The 26,000-nt window shown below is 34.8% G+C and overlaps 1 protein-coding gene across 1 annotated transcript in view; it reads right to left on the minus strand.

Annotated features, from left to right (window-relative positions):
* LOC107719352 (beta-glucuronidase-like) overlaps positions 1 to 15,928 on the minus strand; it is a 17,405-nt gene extending 1,477 nt beyond the window's left edge. The window contains exons 1-12 of the mRNA XM_016526751.1: positions 15,632 to 15,928; positions 14,021 to 14,206; positions 13,758 to 13,939; positions 12,969 to 13,111; positions 11,979 to 12,166; positions 10,414 to 10,557; positions 8,752 to 8,930; positions 6,954 to 7,100; positions 6,037 to 6,121; positions 4,273 to 4,449; positions 3,304 to 3,439; positions 1,446 to 1,628 (exon numbers count right to left, since the gene is read on the minus strand). Of these exons, the coding sequence (XP_016382237.1) occupies positions 1,480 to 1,628; positions 3,304 to 3,439; positions 4,273 to 4,449; positions 6,037 to 6,121; positions 6,954 to 7,100; positions 8,752 to 8,930; positions 10,414 to 10,557; positions 11,979 to 12,166; positions 12,969 to 13,111; positions 13,758 to 13,939; positions 14,021 to 14,206; positions 15,632 to 15,928 (2,013 nt within the window). The 3' untranslated portion in view covers positions 1,446 to 1,479. The remainder of the gene's footprint in view (positions 1 to 1,445; positions 1,629 to 3,303; positions 3,440 to 4,272; positions 4,450 to 6,036; positions 6,122 to 6,953; positions 7,101 to 8,751; positions 8,931 to 10,413; positions 10,558 to 11,978; positions 12,167 to 12,968; positions 13,112 to 13,757; positions 13,940 to 14,020; positions 14,207 to 15,631) is intronic.
* Between the last annotated feature and the right edge of the window lie 10,072 nt (positions 15,929 to 26,000).

Consider the following 26,000-nt stretch of genomic DNA (forward strand, 5'->3'; position numbering starts at 1 on the left):
TTTTCTGATAAATTGATGAAAAGTTATTTTATGATTAAAACAAGAACAAATATCTGCCATTGGGCCCAGGAAAGTAAACCTTAATACAAATGCAAACGTTTTCATTCCCCATTGACAGATATTTGTTCTTTTAAGCATAGACTCACTTCATTGTGTTCAGTTTCTCAGAAACCAAGACTTGGTTTCTTCATTATGCATCTCAAGTAAATGTATCTTGATTCAAGGATGTTTAGACATTTGTACTGGAAATTAAGACAAAAATGCACTGCATGCAACATTTAATGCCACGACTTCATGAATTGAAGACTTTCTGCTCCGATTTAATGTGGAAGGGTGAATTAAGACTTTTTAAGACCTGCAGAAACTGCCAAAATCAAAGACGTTTTCACACAAAACCGAATTGTGAAAATGCAAAATAATTGTTTTTTCCAAAGACGCAACATGCCGAGGTCATGTGACAACAGTGTAGCATACTAGTATTACTGCATACTGTTTCACATCTGAACACAACATCCAGTGTAAGTGTCAAAACTCAATTAGCAGAAATGACAAGTGCCAGTTCCAGCATTTCATTTAGTTCTACTCCAGTCTTTTTGCAGTGTTTTCTTCCGCAGCACTGTAACCGATCATATATGAATGCAACTGCAAATCAAAGGCATTTCAATTGAAATCTATTGACTAATTAGAATGTTCTGCACTGCAAAAGTGAGTTTTTTCCTGAGTAGAAATATATAAATATTCTTAAATCAAGATACATTTACTTCAGATGCCAAGTAAGCAGCCTTGTTTTCTGAGAAACTGATCAAAACTGAGTTTTTGCATGAAACGAACAAATATCTGCTAATCAGGTCAGAAAAAGTTTATTTTAAGTTTATTTTTCTGGCTCAATTGGCAGATATCTCTTGGATTTTTCCCCTCTAATCCAAGTAAGAAATACACTATCTAATGTCATTTTGCTTCTTTCTTAAATCTATCTTGATTTAAGAATGTTTAGATGTTTGTACTTGGAAAACAAGACAGAAATACTGATTAAATCAATCACATTTTGCGGTGTAGTTTTGTCATGTAGCTCATTTTCTGTCAATAACTTCTTCAAAAGTTTAGTTTTCTTTCTTGCTGCCAAGTAGATGCTGTGAATTTGGATATTTTGATTTTCTAACGCAATCAAGTTTTTCTGAAACCGTTAGATGTATAGCTTACAATATCAAGGAAGTCTATGGAACGAGAGATTCGCTTACATTCATTCTTCAATATTCTACAAAAGTGTCTCTTATCCTTGTGTAAGCTTACTGTCTTTATATGCTTTTAACAGTAAATATTGCATCATAAGTGATTCTGTCTCACTAATTTACCAAGTCTTGAGTTTACCCCAGCGACTTAAGACTGCTTTTGTGCTGCAGGGTCACATATAAGGCACTTCCACTTGATAAACAGTCCATTCTGACCTGGTCTTCCGGCACAGGAAGCAGCTAATCCGGCTCACAGGCAGGGATACCTGGCCCAGGTGGGCAGCACACCGGTCTCATTGGCGATCCTCCAGTATCGCTCTCGCAGCAGAAACGCTCCGGCTTTGGGCTGCCGCTGCCGAGTGAAGATTCCCTTCTTATTCCCAACCACTCGAGTGATAGCTGGAGACAGAGAGAGATTAATGCATGATTTATGATTTATTATAAATGTAGCATTGCATCACTGTCTCACCAATGCATGCTCTGCAGTGAATGGGTGCCGTCAGAATGAGAGCTGATAAAAACATCACAGTAATCCACACCACTCCAGTCCATCACTTAACACCTTGTGAAGCCAAAAGCTGTGTGATTTACGAGTCCGTAATTCATAATAACACTTCCTCCAGTGAAAAAGTCCATCTCCTGTTGCCTCTCACATATTTGTTTAGAGCTGTTTTGTTTTGGCTTGTAAACTGTGCAGATTTCTCTCCTGATTCAGACCAGGGGGCTGTTTCATAAAACAAGTTTACCAAATAAGCCAGGCTTATTTCATTTAGTCTGACTTATTGTCACTGGATTTGGATTCATAAAGCAACTTTACCTCAGTCACTCATGCAACTTATGCTGAAAATCTTCAACAACTATTGGACTTTATTTTCAGACCAAAAATAAATGTATACAGAAAATGCAAATCAATTAAAAAACAATACAGGCTACAGACTTATGGTTATTAGTAGAACATTAAAACATTACAATCTAAAATTGCTCTTTAAAGCGGCAAGTTAAAATCAGTAAATTAAAACTATAGAAAACAGACTACATTTTAACTAGTAAGAGAAATACACATTAACTCATTTGAACTAGTAATTAGCACTATCTAGCTTACATCTAGCTTGGTTTACAGTTACTGCTATCATAAAAAAATACACTTGTATGTAATGTCACATTCAACTATTTTAGCAGAATGTATATTTTACTCAGAATTATTGCGCTCGTTTACAGCAAAATGGATGTTTGCATGACTTTCTAACATTGATGTTAGATGAAGAATATACCCGTGACGTGTCAGTTATGCACTGCGGAAAACACAACATCTCAAATGCATTAAACAGCACAGATATTGGTCCATTTGATCCATGATCAACATTAAGGGCTGCTTAAGAATGAGCGTGCACATGAAATTATCCTGGCTCATTGAACCTGGATCGGATTAGATTGCGTGATCTTAAATTGTCGCTTATGGAGCTGCTTTTGCCCCGGTTGATTTATTAGGTTATTTCAAGTCAGGTTTTGGAGTTTAATCCCTGCTTTTCGTAGTGTCTTTTATGAAACAGACCCCTGACCACTTTTTCACTGGAGGAAGCATTATTATGGAGTATGGACTTAATGGTTTGAAGTTAAAAACATCTTGATGGATATGTTTCAGATTTTGTCTTCTCCAGATGTTCACTAATGAACTGGAGTCGTGTGGATTATTGTGATGTTTTTATCAGCTGTATGGACTCTCATTCTGACGGCACCCATTCACTGCAGAGCAAGTGATGAAATTACACATTTCTCCAAATCTGATGAAGAAACAAACTCATCTACATCTAGGATGGCCTGAGGGTGAGCACATTTACATTTTTGCATGAACTACTCCTTTAAACTTCAAAACTAGGAGTTTCATCTATTAATCAGGGCAGAAAATATACAAATAAAGTCTGCAGATTCCATACTGGTAACTGAGGATCCGTCTGACATGGTTTCATACTCTTATCTGAAGCATGCATGAGTGAACAGTGTGCTGGTTAATGTGTGCTATGTGTTCCAGAAAAACCTGCTCAGAGCAAAGGAAAAGGCTGCGGTCGTCTCCTACTTTGAGTCGTCATGAAGTCGGCGAAGTTCCAGATCAGCTCTCCAATCACGAACTCCTTCCTCTTCTGGTCGAACACGTTGTGGTAGTTCTGCAGGACCGTCGTTTGATACTCCTCTGTGAACATCATGGGTGGATCCTGCAGGACGACAAACACGTGAGGCTCACTTCTTCCCACAGCTGTCAACGCTGGGTAAACAGAAAACCTCAACAGCTGTAAATAGTTTTTGACAACTGTACTTAAAACTATTTAAAAAACTGGTTAAAAAATATATTTTGTATACACACACACACACACACTTTGAGTCCAATAATAATAATAATAATAATAATAAAATACATTATATATATATATACACACACACACTACCGTTCAAAAGTTTGGGATCAGTAAGACTTGTAATGTTTTTAAAGAAGTCTCTTCTGCTCATCAAGGCTGCATTTATTTGATCAAAAATACAGAAAAAAAACAGTAATGTCATTACTTCAGTATAAAGTGTCACATGATCTTCAGAAATCATTCTAATATGCTGATTTATTATTAGAATTATCAACAGTTGTGCTGCCAAATATCTTTTTTGGAAACTGTGATACTTTTTCAGGATTCTTTGATGAATGAAAAGTTAAAAAGAACAGCATTTATTCAAAATATAAATCTTTTCTAACAATATAATTTTTTTGTGTGTGTGTGTGTACTGAAATTTTTGACATTGTTGGGACCAGCCTGCAGTATAAAAAAAATGATATTTTATGACAAAAGACCTAATTTGTATAATTCCTAGTGGTTCAAATGTTAAAATAACACAGGCAGCACATGTAAATGATGCCATCGGTGCCTGCAATTCATTTTTCCCTTGTGTATCCAGACATTTACTGAAACGCCCATCTAAAACGGGGTCTCGTGACGATTCGTTTCTTGTTTTAGAGTTAAAATGAAGCATTATTAATGGCATCTGTGTGTTTAGGACTCACGCTGTGTAGGCCGGGCACGGCGTCCGCTCCGTACTCGCTCTGGATGATGGGTTTCTGGTATTTGCCGTACCAGTCATCAAACTGAGTGTTGAGCTGAAGACTGATGAGCTCTGTGTGACCCGGGTCATGATACCACGACAAATAGCTGTTCACGCAGATAACATCCACATACGGAGCCTGACCAGCAGAACACAGCAAAAACTCCCTCTGCTATTCATACAGCTCACTTATCAACAATAAATCAATCTGTTCATATGCACAAAGGTTAGCCACTTAAAACATTGCATTTAGAACATTTAGAAATCTGAAAGATACAGTATCAACAGCCTGTGTAACTGTAAAGGTGGAAAAAGATCATGACATATCTCCAGTGTTGATCTCCAAAAACACACTGAAAAAAAAATGTGTAGAAACAGTTTTAACTCAGAGACATTGCTAGAAATTTACACATTACATTAAACGTGAAAATCTGAAGTTCAAAGACAAATAAGTGTATCAATAATGAATATTTATATATAGGTAAAATATAAATAATTCTTAAGACAAAATATCTGATTTGCTTAATTTCTTTAGTGAATTAAAAAAAACAAAAAAACAAGTGTATTAATAATAAATATCTAAATATATAAAAATCTAAATATTCTTCACAAAAGATGCCTAATTGAAAAGATTTGCATAATTTATATTAAAAAAAAAAATATATATATATATATATATGATATAGATATATATTATGTATCTATATTAATGTTATATCTATCTATGAATACATATACCTCCAAATATACACTCAAAAATTGTTGTAGAGGCAATTTTCACTCAGAAATTGCTAGTAAATTTCACAAATAATTACAAAAAAGCCAAGTAACACATTGAATTAAACATGAAATTTAGATGAAAGACAAATAACTAATGTATTAATAAATAAATATCTAAATATATTAAAAAATCTAAATATTCTTGACAAAAGACGCATAATTTAAAAGATTTGCATAATTTATCAAATTAAATACATATATACAGTATATCTATAAATATATAAATATGATGTAGATATATATTGTGTGTCTATATTAATGTTATATCTATCTATCTATGAATATATATACCTCCAAATATACACTCAAAAATTGTTGATGCAATTTTCACTCAGAAATTGCAAGTATATTTCACAAATAATTACAAAAAAGGCAACACATGACATTTAGAAGATGAAAGACAAATAACAAATGAATTAATAATAAATATCTATATATGCATAAAATATAAGTATCCTTATGACAAAAGATCTGATTTGCATAATTTTTAAGCAATTGACAAGAAATGGTATTTTCTTGTAAAACGCACTCCAATAACCTTTGTTTTATTTTGAAACAAACTTTGAAAAATCTAGTTTTCTTTTTTTTTTACAGTGTAGTGCAGACGTTTAGATAAACAGCTGGTGTTTTTAAGTGAAGGTGAATCTTTTCAGCTTGACGTCACAGAGATTTATTCATATAACACAAACACTCACTAGAATGAGACCTAAAGGGAGTACAAGTTGAAATAAGGTGTGTTCGGCATGAGGAAGCACATGTTTTATCTACTAGAGAGTGAAGTGTGCGAGTGAACACAGTTAACTGTGGGAGTAATCTAGAGTAAACTTACCCAATGACTGACTGTGTTTGAATGACGCAGATCTACTGTACTGTTGTGAAATGGTTACTTTGCAACACAGAAATTGCACAAAAATACATGTATAAAATGTAAAAAGAGATGTCTCACCCCTAGATCTCTGGCATAGTTGCTGGCTGTGATGTACGTGACCGGCCGAGAGGAATCCAGAGATTTCGTATGAGACACCAGTTCCCTTCAGAAAAATATCAACAATTTAAGATGTAAAAAAAAAAAAAAAAAAGTACCTATTCCCAGTTGAAAAACAAGTTTCAGATACTTTTTGCCTGAAAATGTTGACTTTGCCCATCATTTATGATTACTGCCAAAGGATGTCTTAATTTATTATAAAAAAAATAATAATTATAACAATTACAGACACCACAAGTAATTTCTGGCTGATTACATATGAATTTTCATTGCCTTTTCCCATACGTTTATTTAAATGTTAACTTATTTTAATTTTTAATTGTTACTAATTTGTATCAATTTTATTCACTGTATTTTAATTTAACAATTTATTTTATTTAATTATTTTATTTTTAATAATTTATTTATTAACCTTAAACTACAGCTAAACGGAAATAAAAAATCAGTAAAAACAACAAAAGCACCTAACAAAATGACTAAAACTACTAGAAATCTGAAAATGCATATAATAAAAGCTAACTAAAAATATTAATAATTACTATAACAGTATACAAATAATACTAAATATTGTTGTTTTGATGCTCAGGTATGTTAATGAGGCTCAGAGCAGGTGTTTCTACCTGAAGACATTCATTACAGCCGCTGAACAAGACCTGACATATACACACAAACCCCTCATTATGATGCATTATTACTGTCAAAAACAGCTTCACATGAACACAGTCACAAAAAAACTAAGATTTAATACGGCATCATAACTGATACTGTGCTACAACCACAGGAGGTCAGTGTTTAACCCGTCTTCTCCTCCTCTAGGTGTGAACATGCTGTGATCACTGAAGCTATTAAAGGAGTCCTTCTCCTTCTGTTTGACTCACTTGAAGTAGAATCCGGCGGGAGGCATTTCAGACGCCGGCTCATTGGCCACAGACCACATGACCACAGACGGGTGGTTTTTATCACGCCGGACCAGCTCCTCCATGACGGTCAGGTGATGAGCCAGAGAAACGTTCCCAAAACTGCGTCTGAGGACGACACACACACACAGGTTTGTTTTTGTGAAAAGTGGGGACATCCCATAGGCGTAATGGTTTTTCTACTGTACAGACCGTATATTCTATTGCCCTACACCATCCCTACCCCTAAACCTACCCCTCACAGGAAACTTTGTGCTATTTCAGATTTTCAATACACTCCATTCTGTGTGATTTATAAGCGTTTTGAAAAGTGGGGACATGGGGTAATGTCCTGAAAAGTCACCTTCTCCTTGTAATACCTATGTCATACCCTTGTCATTATACAAATTTATGTCCTCATTTGTCACAAAAACACACACACACACACAGGTTTGTTTTTGTGAAAAGTGGGGACATCCCATAGGCGTAATGGTTTTTCTACTGTACAGACCGTATATTCTATTGCCCTACACCATCCCTACCCCTAAACCTACCCCTCACAGGAAACTTTGTGCTATTTCAGATTTTCAATACACTCCATTCTGTGTGATTTATAAGCGTTTTGAAAAGTGGGGACATGGGGTAATGTCCTGAAAAGTCACCTTCTCCTTGTAATACCTATGTCATACCCTTGTCATTATACAAATTTATGTCCTCATTTGTCACAAAAACACACACACACACACAGACAGACACTCACACACACTCACACTCACAATCTGGATCTAGATATGACAATAAAACCCGCCTCAGACCAAAACACTTTCAATAGATTGAGATTACAAATGAATCAGTGCCAATTCAATACACTGAGATAATAAATACTTATAATTAATTCTTGCTAGATGCTAGATTTACCAATAGTTATATTAAATATTTGACATGACAGTCGCATCTGACACATATTATGAGATTCTGACACATATTTAGAGGAAATGAAAGACACTAAAATGTAGGTGAATATCTCTGAACACACCTCAGTAAATAAATGTTTTGTCCCATATTTAAATAATACAATTATTAACATTATTATGGAAAAAAATAAAATAAAAGCTAATATATAAACTAAAATGAAAACTATTTGAAATCTTAAACAAATATTAGAAATTAACAGAAATGTGTGCACTTTAAACAATTACTAAAACCAAAATGGAAACAAAAATAAATAAAAAATATAAATATTAAGAAAAAAATGAAAACTTTAGCTATTAAAAAAACGAACAAAAAAAAAGAAAGAAATGAACTGAAGTACGTTTAAATAATATTACAAAAAAAAAAATACATTAACAATATATAAATATTAAGAAAAACTTCAACTTTTAAAAATCAAACTAACAAAAATAAGAAATTAACTGAAATATGTAAAAATAATAAAATTACTCAAACAAAAAAAAATGTAAAGGTATATATTAATACTAAATAAAAACAAAAATTTAAAAACGAACAAAATTACTAAAATTAAAACGGCAAATACAAAAATAAAAGCAACTTCTAAATATTAATAAATACTATAATAGCATATAAATAATACTAAAACAACACTGGTCTGAAGAAACAGTGACCTGTCAGGCATGAATTCATCTCCTACAGGTTTGTAACCTTGGAATCATTTCAGACAGACAGAATATTAAAAAAGGGATGAAACGGGACACTAGACACTGTGTTTCTGTGCCACACAATAAAGGCTGAGCTGTTAGTATTTGTTGGGACGGCGTCTCACATGTCTTTGATTCCCACTCCAGGACACTCGTCTATGATGACGATGCCGTGTCTGTCGGCCATCTGCAGGATCTCCTCGGCGTAGGGATAGTGACTGGTGCGGAACGAGTTCACTCCCATCCACTTCATCAGGTTAAAGTCCTTCACCACCAGAGGCCAGTCGAAGCCTTTCCCTCGGATCTGCCACACAAGGGGTTCAGTGAGGTCTGAAACAGAGTGTTTTACTCTCATAGCAGCTGCGTGAGGATCAGCGTGTGTCTGTGAACTCGGAGCAAACATCAGCTATAATAAGAGAAGTACAGGAGGATGCGGTTGTGTGGTAGAGCGGTCCAGTTAATATCAGCTGCTTTTACCACAATCACGCTCTTAAAGCGACAGTTTCAACATTCTGTCAGCATTTGCTCTGTAATCTTGTCGTTTCAAACCAATATGACTTGATGTTAACACTGAGCTTAATGATAAAATAAAAGGAGACAATATGAAGTTCATCCAAGACATCGAACATCCAAGTTTAAAACATGTTTAGTACAACCAAGTTTAAGTACTAAAATGAGTAAAACTAAATTTGAAATAAAAATCAGTTAAAGCTAATTTTATTTTCCCCCCTCAAGAAAAGGAATAAAAATGACCAAATCACATAACAAAAATACTCAAAATATTAATAAATATAAAAGAAGGGCATGTGCATATTTATTCAGTCGCATTCAGATCAGAATTAGAAATGTTGCCTGAAATAAAATAAGTTTAAGTACTCAAATTGCAAAAACTAAATCTGATATAAAATAAATTAAAGCTAAAATGAAACACACACACACACGAAAGCATATAACAACATTACCAAAATTTTAAGTAAAATTAAAATAAATAAAAACAAATGCATAAAATAAAAGCTCAAAATATTATTAATAATAATAATAAAAGGAAATAATGTGCATGTTCATTCTTTTTTTCTTTTGCATTGTAATCGGAATTAGAATAAATTAGAATTAATAATTACCCTTGGCAACTAATTGAAATAAAATAAGTTTATGTACTAAAATTACTGAAATTAAAATAAATTAAAGATGAATTAAAATGCAAAAAAAGAGAAAAAGAATAAGCAACAGTTACTAAAACAGAAAGTAAAATTTAAAAGGAAAACTGATTATACATAAAATAAATAAATATTAATAATATAATCAAAATATTAATAAAAGTAATAATAATAAAAGAAAACCGTGTCCATGTTCATTCATTTTTTTTTGCATTGCAATTAGAATAAATTAGAAATGTTGCCTTGGCAACCAACTGAAATAAGTTTAAGTACTAAAATTACATAAACTTAAATTAAAATTGAAAATACATAAAATTTCAAAAATTTCAGAGCTCTGATTATCGATTTTCAATGCATAACGTTTCAGTCTGCTCCGCACGCAAAGCTATCATATGATTTCAGACGACTCCGAATATAACGCATGAGTCTTATGAACTACTTTATGAATCTTTATGGTGTCTTTTTGTCATTTTTGGAGCTTGTAAGCATCCAAACCTCAATTACTTGGAAAAGAGCAGCTTAAACATTAAAAGCTTTGGATAAAAGCGTCTGCAAAATGACTAAATCTAAATCTATATAATATTTTCTAGGTATCAGTCAGTGGTCAGTGTTGTGTCTGGTGTCACTCACGTCTGCGTCCTCGTGTTTGTTGACCCCGTGGAAGTAAAACGGCTTGTTGTTGATGAGAAACTGTGTGCTGGTGACTTTAACGGTACGAATTCCCACAGCAAGAGTGTAGACATCCGTCTGTCCGTCCTCTGCTGTCGCCTGAACCTACAAAACCGGATCAGACAAGATTTCATGGGTTTTAACAGCATACCGCAATCAACAGCAATATTCATCTACATATTCAGTATTTTAAACTGAAAAATGCCTTGCAGAAACATCTGTTAATATTTTGGATTAATGCCGCAAACAAGCAATGTATTGAATCTATAATAACTAAAAAATAAATAAAAAATGTGTTATTTGAAATAAAATAAACATGAACTTTTAACGTTTCATTTTCATTTAGTTCTCCTTATTAACATAACTAAAACTCAAAAAAATTAACTAAAAAATTATATAGACATTAACTATATAGACATATTAAGAAAAAACAAAACTTGATAAAAATGACTAAAACTATAACAAAATTGAAAATGAAAACAGAAAATATAAAAATAAAACTAATTCAGTTTATTAATAAAACCTATAATAGTTTCTCATTGATACAAAAATAACACTGGTTTCACGGAAATTAATCTAATTTTCCTTTAGTTTACAAGTGATTTATTTAACAGAATTTTAAATAAATTCACACAGCTTGAACCAGGGATAATATAGTTATTAAATTTATAGTTATTAAATTTTTGTTATTTGAAATAAAATAAACATTAACTGAAATAAAATATCGACTTATTTTTTCCTCTAGTTTCCAATGCAACATTTCTCATTTTCATTTAGGTTACCTTTACGTACTAAAATAACTGAAAGCTCAAACTGAAATAAAAATAAATAAAAGCTATATAATAAATAAATATAATAAAATCTATAAATAAAACTAATAAAAATAAACACACACACACAAAAAAAAAAATTACTAAAACGTTAAGAAAATTTTAAATGAAAAAAAAAAAAAAAATTCAACTAATTCAGATTATTAATAAAAACTATAATAGTATCTTAATGATCCTAAAATAACACCGGTTTGAACGGACTCACAAAAATGAATCTCTAAACTTGGTAACACTTTACAATAAGGTTTCATTTGTTAATATTACATAACTACATTAGTTAAGATAAATACTTCTAGGCAAGGCAAGTTTATTTATATAGCACATTACGTACACAATGGTAATTCAAAGTGCTTTACATAAAAGGAAGTAAAATAATCATAAAACAATAATAATAATAACATTAACAAAAATCACAAAAATAAAACAAGGAATTTAAAAACTTTGAAAATGATTTAAAATGAATTTAAGGTGTAATGTTTTAGCACATCTGATCTCTTCTGGAAGCTGGTTCCAGCTGCGGGCGGCAAAATAGCTAAAAACGGATTCCCCTTGTTTTGTGTGAACCATTTCTAACTGACTCGATCCTAATGATCTGAGATGTCTGTTAGGTTTATATTCAGTGAGCATATCTGCAATGCATTTAATGTAAATTCTAAAGCATTTACATGTCCTATGGAAACTGTTCTCGACACTGACCTCCATGGAGTAAAGGTAAGCTGGGTTTTCGTGCATCAGATACGGCCACCACAGGTTGACGTCTGTGACTTTGAGGACTCCTCTGGAGCCGTCGGCCGAAGCCACACATCTGCCGTCTTGAGCCGAGAGCGTGATTTTCACAGCGGGTTTAGAGCTGCCCAACACAGACACGTTAAAACTGACCAGCCCTAAAACACAGGATCGGATGAGTCAATGCACATTTATAAAGGCAGCATCTGTAGGCCATAGAAAATAATGTCACTCCGACAAAGTAAAATAACTAGAACACAGTCAGAAGAAGCAATGCACAATATGAATGATTAAAATGCAGTATTATGCTAAACATGCATTTCATAATAAAGTTGGTGAACTACTTTGACAACAGCCTTTCAATACAATAAAACACAATACAATACAACTTTAAATTTCTCTTTGAGAAGCCAGCAATATAAAAGATGCTAAAACAACATAGGACATACAGACAATCAATAAATACATAAATATTCAGTTTTTCTGATCTGAACATTTAGTACCTTTCTTAATAAACACAATATAGGATTTTTTTCCCCATAAAAACAAACAAAACCTAGACTGTAAAAAAATATTTTTCAAAGCTTATTGGATTATTGGAGTATGTTTTATAAGAAAATACTATTTCAGTCGTTCTATTTCACAATTTCACTTTGATTTAATGTGTCTCTTTTTAATTATTTGTGAAATTTACCAGCATTTTCTGAGTTAAAGATACCAGTTTTGTGTACTAGGAAAGTTCATGAAGCAACACAAAAATGTATATAAAAAAAAATCCCAAAATTATAACTTTGAAGGAAGGTCAGTTCACTCAGCAACAATGTTATTTCTTGCGCTCAAATAGCATTTAAAGGTGTATATTTCTGGTTTCAATGAAAACTTGCAATCAAGTTTCAATTGTCCAAGCCTGCTGTTTTGTTACACATAAGGTGTATAACGACACGTTTCGGAGGTGCTTACCGATGTTATCAGAGAACGTCGTCTCCACTGTGATGTCATCTATGTGCGCCTTCGGTGTGGTGTACAGCAGGACCGATCGGTGTATTCCAGCGTAGTTGAAGAAATCAAAGTTAGTGTTCTGAACGAAGTAGCCAGCGGGGTATCTGAGAGGAAAAGAAGATGGTAGACATAAAATGTGACCCTGGAGCACAAAACCAGTCATAAGGGTCAATTTTTTTGAAATTGAGATTTATGCATCATCTGAAAGATGAATAAATACGTTTTCCATTGATGTATGGTTTGTTAGGATCAGACAATATTTGGCTTGAGATACAACTATTTGAAAATCTGGAATCTGAGGGTGCAAAAAAATCTAAATATTGAGAAAATCATCTTTAAAGTTGTTCAAATGAAGTTCTTAGTAATGCATATTACTAATCAAAAATTAAGTTTTGATATATTTACGGTAGGAAATTTACAAAATATCTTCATGGAACATGATCTTTACTTAATATCCTAATGATTTTTGGCATAAAAGAAAAATGGATAATTTTGACCCATACAATGTATTGTTGGCTATTGCTACAAATATACCCCAGCGACTTAACACTGCTTTTGTGCTGCAGGGTCACATATTTAGACATTTATATTATATCTTATTACACAGTATAAATTACATTTTAGGATGGGTTTCCTCGCAGGAGAATGATGAGAATGATGGGGGTCTGTAGCATCTAAAGTATTGAAAACTCCTTTGTTAACCGGACCCACTTTCCTTGATTTTATGGCACTATATGGACTATATCTGACCTGCTGCGATCGTTCATGTACTGGATGGTTCCCGGTGGAAGCGTCTCAAGAGTCAAAGTGTTGTTCACAGCGATGGTGATTCGACACGCACTCCCGCTCGTCTGCCGCAGAACGCCGCTGATGTCCGCCTCAAACGGGAGATGACCGCCCACGTGCTCGGTCACCTTGACCCCGTTCACCCACTGCGAGATGCACACATCACAGATCCTGAGACTGTGACTAATCATGAGTCAAAGACAACCATCTGCCTCCCACAGACTTACAAGCACTGAGTAATAGTGAGCGCTTCCCACTCGGAGCACGATCCGCGTTCCCTGGTCCTGGATCCAGCGCGCCGGCACCCATACGTCCTTCTCATACCACACCCAGCCAATGAAATCCCGGATTTTGGCATCTTGTGTGATGTCATTGAAACTGGACGGCACCGGCATGTCAATAACAGGCCCCGTCTAGAATAAAAATCACACAATCACAAAAATTGCATAGCAATTTTAGCACCTAAAATTGCATAATAAGCATGCAGTTCATATTTTGCATTTTAAGTGTGTACTTAAAATGCAAAATATTAACAACTGCATGCTTAATATGCAATATTATCATGCAATTATATAAGTTGGCTGACTTTGATAATAGCCTCTAAATAAACTGGCACCGTTTCTGGGAATATACAACATTTTATTCTGATTACAGCATTTGGTTTCTTAATAAAGAGGATGTTACATCTCAAGAAACCTTACAAAACACACATATTGCACGTCAGTTTATTGTGCAAAAAGAGCAAAAGAAGACAACTGATCAGGGAATGAATCCAAAGGATTATGCTTAAATAAATAATAAGACGCTAGATTGAAATAACTAGGTAAATGTAATTAAAATACATTTAAATAATAATAATAAATTGTCTTAATAAATAATAATATGGTACGTAATCGTAACAGTACAGTATTATAGTAAGTAGAAAACAAATGTAATGTAGTATTATTGGAGTGATGGGAGACCATGGGAATTATTACAGAAAACCAGTGTAAAAAATGTAAAAATAAATAAGACACTAGATTAAATTAAATTAATTAACATAAAATGTAAAAATAATAATAATATGATACACAACCATAACAGCACACAATATATATAAATTAAATGTAATAAGTTATGGGAGTGCCTAGTGTTCATGGAAAATATTAGAGAAAAACTGTAAAATAAAATTTACAAAATTAAATAAATAAACAAATAAGGTACAAGAATAACTACATTTAACTCAAATAATAATAAAAAATAATTTAAATAATAATAAAAAATATTTTAATAAGTAAATAAATAATATGGTACAAAACCCTAACAGTGCAGTACTATATAGTAAGCAGAAAACAAAAATGATAATGTAGCATTGTGGGAGTGCCTAGTAGTTCACAGAAAATATTAAGAGAAAAATTATGCAAAAAAACCAAACCAAACCAAATAATTATACATCAATAAACTTAAAAATAAATAAGACACTAGATTTAACTAACTACACACATGTAGTATTATTTTTTTTAATGCATAAAATAATAATAATTTTTGCATTTATTTTAAATTGAGTTTGGGGGTCCGTGGCATCTATAAAAGACTGAAAACCCCTGCATCTTACAAACTAATTGTATTTCCATATACAGTGGGGTCTAAAGGTCTGAGATTGTATTTAAAACTGAAAGCAGACAGAAAAACATTAGGATTAAAACAATTAGAAGTTACTAAACAAAGTGAATAGTTTCTGAGAAGCTCTTTGGAACATCTCAAATTCGACTTTTTGCTCTGTTAATTGTGCTGATTTGTATTAGTTTGTAAACGCGTAATGTTAGCACTCTGACTAGCGGCTTCAGATCTCACGTGACCTCCGCCAGAGGACTCTTGTACCACTGCTGCTCAAAGCCGCGGCTCCGCTCCGGAGACAGATCCGCCCTGAAGCTCCACAGGCCGCTCACGTCTTTCACTTCTCTGGAGGGAGACTCTGTGGGAAACAGCATCCCGCCCTGCAGCGCCTGGCACACACTGCACAGAGCGGCCAGAAACACGCGTTTCGCCGCTCGCTCCGCTCCGCTTCGCTTGAGCCCATCACGCGCTGCTCGCTCGACGGTTTGTTTACACTGAAGCACTTCCGCTGCGCGCGTGACGTCACGACGCTTCCTCATCCGCACAAACACGTCAACAATAATAATCATTTGAACACTACCTCAAACTACCTAAAATATTTTTTTTAATTAACCATGAATAAAAAAAGACTTATTTATATAAGTATTATCCTTGCAATTACAGTTCTATCTTGTAAATATATTTAATTGTTATATTGTACGTTTTGTGCTTCACGTGCAGAAACATGCTTTCATTTAATTATTTTGGAGTTGTTTTTGGTCAGATTTGTGTTCGTTCATTAAGGCTCACATCACGCCCAGCTGCCAACTGTTTTGAAAATGTTTCATTCGGTTTTTCACCTGTGACATGTTTTATGGAATTTTTTTTTTAAATTAATCTGCTACTTCTATTAGCTAACTGTATAAAGTATAGATAATTGTAAATGTAGGGGGGGGGGGAAATATATTTTAAAAGCAGAAGTTCAGCAATATCTAAAACAATGTTATGCTTAAAAAATAAGAAAGCTGTAAAATGTAAAGTAACTTTATTTTTATCACTTGATTTTAATATTATAATTAATTATATTTTTGTTGTACCCTGTCTGTATTTGTAATTCTTTAAAATCAGTCCCTTCAAAAAAAGTCAACAATAATAATAATGATAGTAATAATTGTAAATAATATTATAAATTATTTTACCATGCATTTTATTTACACTAGGCCTATATGTTATAGGCTATATCGTGGGCTATGTTATATGTTTATGGAAACAGAAGGACGAAAATAGTGTTTAGACATCAAGGATTTTAGAGAAGCCTGTATAATATCAAATAAATAATACTCCACGGATTCAACTATTTAAATAACCTAATGTATGTAATATAAAAGAGGGAAGTGCAGGTGTCGTTTCAACCACTAGGGGGAGACAACACATCACTCAAGATTCACTTCAGCATCTATATGATATATTTGCATACGCGCACACAGATAATGATTCCTAATGGATACTGTGGCTACAGAAACCCGTATGCACCTACAATAAAACTAACAGCTGTAACTAAGTGTGTTTACAGTCTCTCAGGTGAGACAGAAATCAACCAGATGAGATCACCTGCATCTGGAAAATGCAGTATATGGGCAAACTCGCGCTAAAAAGGTCCAACTTAGTCTAATTCGATTCGGCAATATTGTGGCTATTCTACTTAACCTATCAAAATCTGCTCAGATTGGAGCGCAGGTGTTTGTGTTGACATGACAGTCGCCTCTCTGCCGCCCCCTGCAGCGCTGGAGGAAGCGGGATTTACCTCAGGTCGACAGGTGAAGGTCTCTGGAAAAGTTTGAGGTAAGTTCTTCTTAAATATGGGTTTATTAAATCGGTTGAACTGCAAAATACAGTCCTTTCGGGTGAACGCATCATGGCGGCTCCAGACAGTGCCAAATTTGGATAATAAAATAGGCTACCTAAAAGTGCAAGCAGTACAGAAATAAAACAAATATTGCGAAATATCAGAATATCAAATAAAGCACTCATTTTTCTCTTTGTGTTCTCTTTGAGGTGTTCTAAATGTCCGTTCAAATGCATGTTGATGTAACAAACATGTCTTGCATCTGTAGTTTTGTAGTTATTGTTTCTGAAGCAGATTTTTAAAAAAAAGATAAGGCACATTTAACACAAAATGTGTGTTTTGCATAAAAAAGGATTGAAAAATAATCATAAAATCAAAACCGATGCATAAGAAATAAATACAAACAATAATAAATTAAGATCCTGCAGTGCTCATAATCTTGATACCGTGATCTCCCTTGATTTTAATAAATATGTAGTAGGCTTTTAAACATCGTAGGGTTTAAACATGCAGAAGTATTATATTATTGTTTTCTTGTGTGGTAGGCTAAATCTCACTCCACAAGTCTTTAACCTGAAAACTGTGCAAACAATAATTGCACTCACATTGGACCAAGAACACACAAATGCAGAGATGGGACTCTGTCTCTTTGTTTCAGAGGTCTAACATATTCACTGATACAGTATAAAAAGTTAAACTGTGGTACAGTACAGACAGATTCAGGTCATGTCACGAGAATGTTTCTAATGCACTACAGAGATGCAATGTAAACGGGACAATGAAGTGCGCTTGAGGATGTTTTTAAGCAACTTGAACAAGCTGTTCTTTAATCAGGATGTTAGTGGTCTGAGGCGTCTTTATCTCCTGTAAGTGGACAATATTTTCAATATATTTGTCAAAAGTACGATTTATTTCTTTGGAGCGAGTTTCAGTTACATTCTGTTAAATTCCTCCAGTTTTCTGCTCATCAAGTTGCTTGTTCAGTTATTAGATAGTAGAGCGCCCTCTATAGTAATATCAGAGGAACGGTTAAAGTTATGTTAAAGTTATGTTAAAGTTAAGAGTCAGCCACACCTACCTAAAACGGCTCGTTCTAACACGCCCCCACATATCTACCTCACTATGTGGAAATATTAGCATAATGCCGCCCAAATGTGCAATCTGGCACTTCTGAATCAGCGACTGTAAGTATGTTTTGTTACTAGTTTAAGTATTTGCTATTGACTGTTCAAATGCGGAGTTTTGCGCAGCGCAGAGTAACGCGTTGTGTGTGTGTGTGTGTGTGTGTGTGTCCCGCGACTCTGTTCCCCTTTCGGGCTCTGTCTTTACATTTATTTTGAAAGATGAAGCTCGCGATTATGGTAAGGGGCGTTTACATTTCCGACGAGTGCTTGCGGTGTTCGGCCAATCACAATGCATTGGGTCAGCTGGCCAATCAGAGCAGTCTGCTCTGATTGGCCAATCACAATGCACTGGGTCAGTTGGCCAATCAGAGCAGACTGCGCTTGTCGGAAGGAGGGGGCTTTGTTGAAAACGACGTGTTTGAGAGAGGCGGGGCATAGAGGACCTACAATAATGTACAGTATTTGAAAAATAATGTGTTTTTTGAACATTAAAGCATGTCAACATATTCTGTTACACCAAATACACAAAATAATGATCTTTAAAATAGCATCATATGACCCCTTTAAAATGAGCCATCATGTCATGGACAAATCCAGCATTAATTTCCTGTCGTGTTTTCCCAGCAGCGCTCTGTGAAAACAGTCTGTGGTTCTCTGGAGTCCCTCTCATTATGATTGACTCAAGGGGTCCATTTCAAAACACATTATACGATACTAGTGCCTATTATTCTGTTGCTTCTTAAAACACACATTTCCAGCTTTTTGTTTTGGTTGTTTATGGTATTAGAGTGCGTTGGAGTTAGGCTATACGGTTTTTAATGAATTAAGCAGTCCTGCGTCCAAAGAGCACCGATTTATGGACTGCATACCCCAGTAGCATTTTTTTAATTTAGGTAACTGCAAATTTTTATCGCAAAATCCTGACTTGTATGTATCAAGCTGTTCAGATTTTCTTCTTTTCACAATTCAGATTAGTCAAGTTTAGGCTATATCTCTTAATTCTGATAAAATGTTGCATTTACCTTTTAAATGTTTTTAATTTCATGTCAGAACCGATTTTAATTGGTCATGTAATACAGAATATATTTGTCATGTGCAAAAACATCATTCGGAGGTTCTCCACATAAACATTGTGTAATTAAAATGGCATTAGAGCACATTTACTTGATAGCCATAGGGTGAAACAGGGTTAGGGAGTACAATCTGGATTTAGGAGAATTCCCAGATCTTCACCCCCACTGCCTTTTGCTGTTATTAAAACTACGTAACCATCTAAGTGCTTGAAACACTCATTTTTGCCTTTCAGGCTGGCCTTACTTTGTGACCCAGTTTCTGTTTGGAAAACCTACTTGGACTGAAGTTGTTTGTGAAGTTTGAAAGTTCTGAACATCAATGTTCGGTCAAAAACATGAGGTCGGTCAGTTGCTGACAGAACAGTTTGAGATTATACATTTGATTTTAGTTTATTATAGACTTACATTTTCACAGTCAAACGAATTTGATTCTTTTATTTACATGCAGACATAACTGTATTAATTTAGCAGATGGTTTTATCCAAACGTTAAAACAAAGCAATTCCTCCAGATCAGACATAAATAGCCGTATATCACCTTCCACACTTGAAGTTAATTGGCATGAAATTGATTTATTTTCTTTATTACTGTTAGTGTTTGCATCAGCTATTGACTTTTTCCAGCAGGCAGATTTCAGTATTGTTTTCCAAGGCTTCATTTGCATATAAAAACCCAGAGGTGAATTTACAGCAGGTCTTAAACGATCATTGATTTTTTGGGTGGCTTTTGAACTTCCTGACAAAGATTTTATTACCTGTTATAAAATAGGAAAACAGTTGAATTGGCCTTCAGTGTTTTTGGTAGATTTTATATTCCATAAAGTGTTTCATTTACTTCGCCAGACCTTGTTTTGGCTGGTCAGATGACAAATCTGTTCCATCATAAGAGCAGAGATATCGCTGCTTGATCTGTGCAGATTTCTCTCCTGATTCAGACCAGAACACTTTTTCACTGGAAGAAGCGTTATTGTGGATTATGGACTCTATTATAATAATCTATATTTAACTATTTTAGTTAAAAACGTCTTAATGATGGATTTGTTTTTTACAAACACACAGCTTTTGTCTTCTCCAGATGTGAACTGATGGACTGGAGTGGTGTGGATTACTTGTGGATTATTGTGATGTTTTTATCAGCTGTTTGGACTCTCATTCTCACGGCACCCATTCGCTGCAGAGCATCCACTTATTATTTCTTTCGAACAATCATCTGTCTTTCTGCATTTGCTCAGATGCATCTCTAAAGCATCCTGTTTTTCTACATTGTTAAATTTTATATTGTGTAAACACGTGTTTCTTATCACATCTTCCGCCTGGACGTTTATGAGACCAGGAAGAGAAATCCATTTCCTTCAGATTTCTATACATCCTTCTAGGAAGATCCTAAAGTCCTTGTCTTTTGTCTGTCTGCGTCCTGCTGTGAGTCTGTGCCGTGTCTGTTCTCTGTGACAACGTGCTGCTTCTTTTGGACACGTTTGTTGACTTAATCACTTGAAACTCTCTCAGATTTGACTGATGCAGAATGACAGAGTGTGTGTGTGTGTGTGTGTGTGTGTGTGTGTGTGTGGATTGACGTAATGAGGGTTGCTTGCGACAGCGATCTGTCTCTGAGATGACATCAAACCAGAGATGAGGATAAAGTGAAATGCTTCTTGACGCCTGTCATCGAATCTCAAACGCTCGCTTGTGTCTGAGTCACAGAAGATTAAAACCTCAGCTCGTTCTTCACTCATGCTGCATACTTTATTAATTCAAACTAGAAATATATCAAAATAAAAGGGCTTTTTTTATATGCATGTGGCATAAAATATTTGCTCTGTTTAACCTTTTTTGGACAAAGTAATTAAATTCAAAATTACATGAAAGCCTGGAGCCTCATTGATGAAAAACAAGCAGAATGAATCATTCATAAAGTCATTCTTACATACATTTACGTTGCATTATTCATTCTTCTTGTTTTGTGAATGAGATCTTTGATTTTGAGGTTGATTTTTTAGAGCTCAGTGATAGTGATTTTCTCATTGGTTGCTAGGATGTTGCTATGCTGTTGCTAGGTTTTTCTGAATGGTTGCCATATGGTTGCTCTGGTTCAGATTGTTCAGGTTCTGGGTTGTTGCTAGATGCATGTTTAATGACCCAATCCCAAATGAAAGCAGAATGAATTTGTGTGTGAATAATGATAAAATCATTCTTGCATAAAATGTTGCATCACTTACTTTGCATTCGGGCTGGGCGATATGGCAAAAAAAAAAAAAAATCTCGATTTTTTTTTCAGAACATTTGACCGATTCTCGATTTTTACCATTTTTAATGGCACAATTTTTGAATGGCACCTAGCGATACATTCTGCTTATGGTCCTTCACAGATGTTGCTAGGGTTTTGTTATGTGGTTTCTAGGGTCTTCTGGGTTGTTGTTGCTAGGTGCTTTTTAGTGGCCCAAGTCAAAAGAGTCCTGAAGCAGCACTAATATTATAATGCTCAGGAGATATAAATGGTAGCCAGGGAGTTGCTATGCAGTTGAACGTTTTTAGAATGTGGTTGCTAAGGTTTTTTGAATGGTTTTCAAAATGTTGCCATTTGATTGCTATAGAATTTTGAGCGATTTGCTACATGATTTCTAGAGTGTTATTGATCTAGCTGGTTGCTAGGGTTTTGCTATGTGGTTGCTAGGGTCTTCTGGGTTGTTGCTAGGTGCTTTTTTAATGACAGCACTCATAATAAGGTTTTCATTAACGAACGACCTTGTTCTGCACACTTGGTTCCGTCTCAGTCTGATGTGTCAGTAGTGACTGATGATCTGCTCAAGGAAAGGAAGTCGTTGGAGGGTTTTTTTTGGCGTGTGTGTCCCATTAAGCCCCAGTGTCCTGGCATCAGTGCCAGCATGCTGACGCATCATGCGCTGCTTTACTCCGGTCATCAGCACACTTGAGTCAGACCCGGCGAGCGCTGGCACTGCAAATGATACAAGAACTCGATCTGAAACATTTCTCATGCCCAGCTTTTTTTACCTGTACAGTTACAAAAAAGGCCTGATTACTGATCCGCATCCTGGTGGAAATGCACAGGGAGAGCGAATGCCCAGCGAGACTCCAGCTGGTGGCAGATTGTGTGTGTAGGCGCTGTTGCGACAGAATGAAACGATCTCTTAAGGCCAGTAGTGGCACCTGTGCTGTGCCAGAGCTGCGTGCCAACAGCCCTGCTGTCGTCGTTTCGTTCTCTAAGTCGCTGTCTCTGGGAAATAATGGTGACACTCTTGAAAGACCCCATGAAATCAAAAAGCAAGTTTTGTGGCTTTTAGTCCATGTGTGTGTGTAAGTTTCTTACTTTGCATATATTCAAAAATGTATTCATTGAAATTATGTAGAATTTGCATGAATCTATTGATTGTTAAAATAATTAAATTTATGGTTTTTAAATGGTTTGATGTAAAACAAGCAAGATTCAATTAGTTAAAATTATGCAAGTAAACGATAAAAGCATCAGTGTTTCTGATTAATGAGCCGTGATGCTCTCATTCAGTTCTGACGCTTCCTGAGCCTGTGCTGTCTAGGGTTAGTATACTTAACTAAAACTAAAAACTAAAAGAAATTGAAGCTTATTTTTTGCCAAAGATTAATTGCTGCTTTTTATCTCACAATTTGGACTTTTTTTGATGCAACTCAGAACTGTAACATAAATTTGCAATTCTAAGAAAATTCTGAATTGTCAGCTATTAACTTGCAATTGCAAGAATAAAAGTCAGAATTGTGAGAGAAAACGTCGCAATTATCTCTTTTATAATCCTTTTTCCATGGTTGCTAGGGAGTTGCTATGCAGTCGTATGTAGTGAATAGTTTTTAGAATGTTGCTATGGATTTCAGGGTTGTTGCTAGTTGCATGTTTATTTTTGCTAGTTGCATGTTTAATGGCTACATAAATGGCTTGAAGAAAATTTTGCATCATTTATGTTGCATTATTCATTCTGCCCATACAGGTTTTGCATACTTAACTAAAACTAGAAAAACATGGAAGCTTATTCTTGCCACAGGTAATTGATGCTTTTTATCGTACAACTTTTAAATATAAATTTAGAATTGTAAGATATAAACACAACTGCAAGAATAAAGGTCGGAATTGTGAGATAAAATGTTGCAATAATTTTTTTTCTGTGATGGAAAAAAAACAACATCACGGAAACTGACAATTCTGAGAAAAAAATTGTCAAAATTGCAAGATATTTACTCACAGTTGTGAGATAAAATATTTGCAGTTACATTTTTAATTTATTTATTTAGTGATGGAAACAAGCATCCATAAAAAATAAAAAATAAACATTTTTGTTACTTGAAATAAAATAAAATAAACTTTAACCAAAATAAAATAAAATACTTAAAAACGTAAACTTATTTTATTTCAGCTAGTTTCCGAGGCAGCATTCCCCTTTTTCATTTAGTTTATCTTGATGTACTAAAATAACTTAAACTAAAATAAATAAAAATGCAAAAAACTATATAGACATGTTTTATAAACACAAAAACACAACAAAATTACTAAAACCTTAAAATTTAAATGGAAATAAAAAAATAAGGTTAAAAGCAAATCCAAAATATTTACAAAAACTATAATAGTATGATGCTAAAATAATAATAGTACTGTCTGAAATGCATCAGACAAATATATCCAAATATATATTCCTCCAGTCCATTCACACACTGAGAACAGTGTAGCAGATTGTTACACACACACACACACACACACACACACTGATGCACCTGAGATGAGCCGCAGCCAGAGTTTATTTGTCTCTTGGTGGATTTTGTGGCTCATTTCAGCTCCATTAGAGCAGCACATGAGGAGAACAGCATGACGGGTGACAAATACAACCCCCATATGGAGCCGCCGTGTGTTTGAGTGACAAGAGCTTTCCTCCTTGACATCATCATCATCTGTGCTGATGCTTCAGATCTAGAGGAACGTCTGGATGATTGAAATATTCCATTAGTTTTCATGTTATGTAGGCAGAAAGCTAGTCTATTCCGTTCCCAAAACGTGAATGTTGGTTCAGTGACATGATTCCCACAGCGATCTGTGAGCTGCACAATGACGAGGTTAAATCCAGGACCTGAAACCCATCTATAATCTGCTACTTTAAAGGAGTAGTTCACCCAAACATGAAAATTTGCTGAAAATGTCTTTACGTTCAGTCCGTCCAAAATGTGTATGAGTTTGTTTCTTCATCAGATTTGGAGAAATGTAGCATTGCATCAGTGTCTCAGCAATGGATGCTCTGCAGTGAATGGGTGCCGTCAGAATGAGAGTCCAAACAGCTGATAAAAACATCACAATAATCCACAAGTAATCCACACCACTCCAGTCCATCACTTAACATCTGGAGAAGACAAAACCTGTGTTTGTAAGAAACAAATCCACCATTAAGATCTTTTTAACTTCAAAACATCGCTTCTGGCTAAAATACAAGTCCACATATTAGTTTAGAGCTGTTTTGGACTGTTTCTGCTTGTAAACGGTTCAGACACTGTAGAAAGAAATATTACGGATTATGGACTCGTATTTGAGTTAAAAACATCTTAATGATGGATTTGTCTCTGCTTTTGTCATCTCAAGATGTTAAGTGATGGACTGGAGTGGTGTGGATTACTTGTGATGTTTTTATCAGCTGTTTGGACTCTCATTCTGACGGCACCCATTCACTGCAGAGCATCCATTGCTGAGACAGTAACGGAATGTTACATTTCTTGAGATCTGTTCACATGGAGAAACATATGTCAGCAAAATTTCATTTTTGGGTGAACTATTTCCTTAAAGAACCTAGAAACCAAAACACTGATCTGGAGAAACTACAAAAGCAATGATTTTAAGAGTAGAAAAGTGTTGCTCAAACAGAAATGCATGGCGCTAGCAACACCAAACTCCTGGGTTTCATTCTCAGGGAATGAGTGAACTAGAAAAATTTCAATTGCAGTACAAGTCACTTTGGGTAAAAGCATCTGCCAAATGCATGAAGGAAAACTCACACATGACATCTTTCACGTCACCGTTTTTCCCCTTAAACAGCAATAAGAGCAAATGGAGACTATTGCAGATGTTTCTTCTGAGAAAAAGACCCAGTAATCTCACATCTCCGATAAAGTTTCAGTAGAGATTGCATCAGATTCCCCCGCTTATCCACATTCATTTTATAACTCTTGCTGTATTATGCATTTGGCTGATGCTTTGCATTGCAATGAAGGTGCAATATACATTTTCTTGCATTCAAACTAATTTCTCCTGAGGGATTTTAGACGATGCTTTGATGATCCATAACTGAGAACTCAATTAAATCTTCTCAACTATGAAAGATCAGCCTCTGAGCATTATAATGAAAGTTTCCCAGGGCAATGTAAGACTGTATCTATGCAGATTGTAGGATTAGTAACAAAATAAAGGGATGAACATGTCGTGCTCCACAAACTGCAAGCGCTGCATCTCATGCATGCCGTCAGAGATGCTTTAAAAGAGCGAGGAGCATCGTCTCAATCTCATTAACTCCCTATCAGTGTGTGTGTGTGTGTGTGTGTGTGTGTGTGTGTGTGTGTGTGTGGGTGGCGCA

This window comes from Sinocyclocheilus rhinocerous, unplaced genomic scaffold (assembly GCF_001515625.1).
Source record: "Sinocyclocheilus rhinocerous isolate Xijiao unplaced genomic scaffold, SAMN03320098_v1.1 scaffold1803, whole genome shotgun sequence".
Taxonomy (NCBI): Eukaryota; Metazoa; Chordata; class Actinopteri; order Cypriniformes; family Cyprinidae; genus Sinocyclocheilus; species Sinocyclocheilus rhinocerous.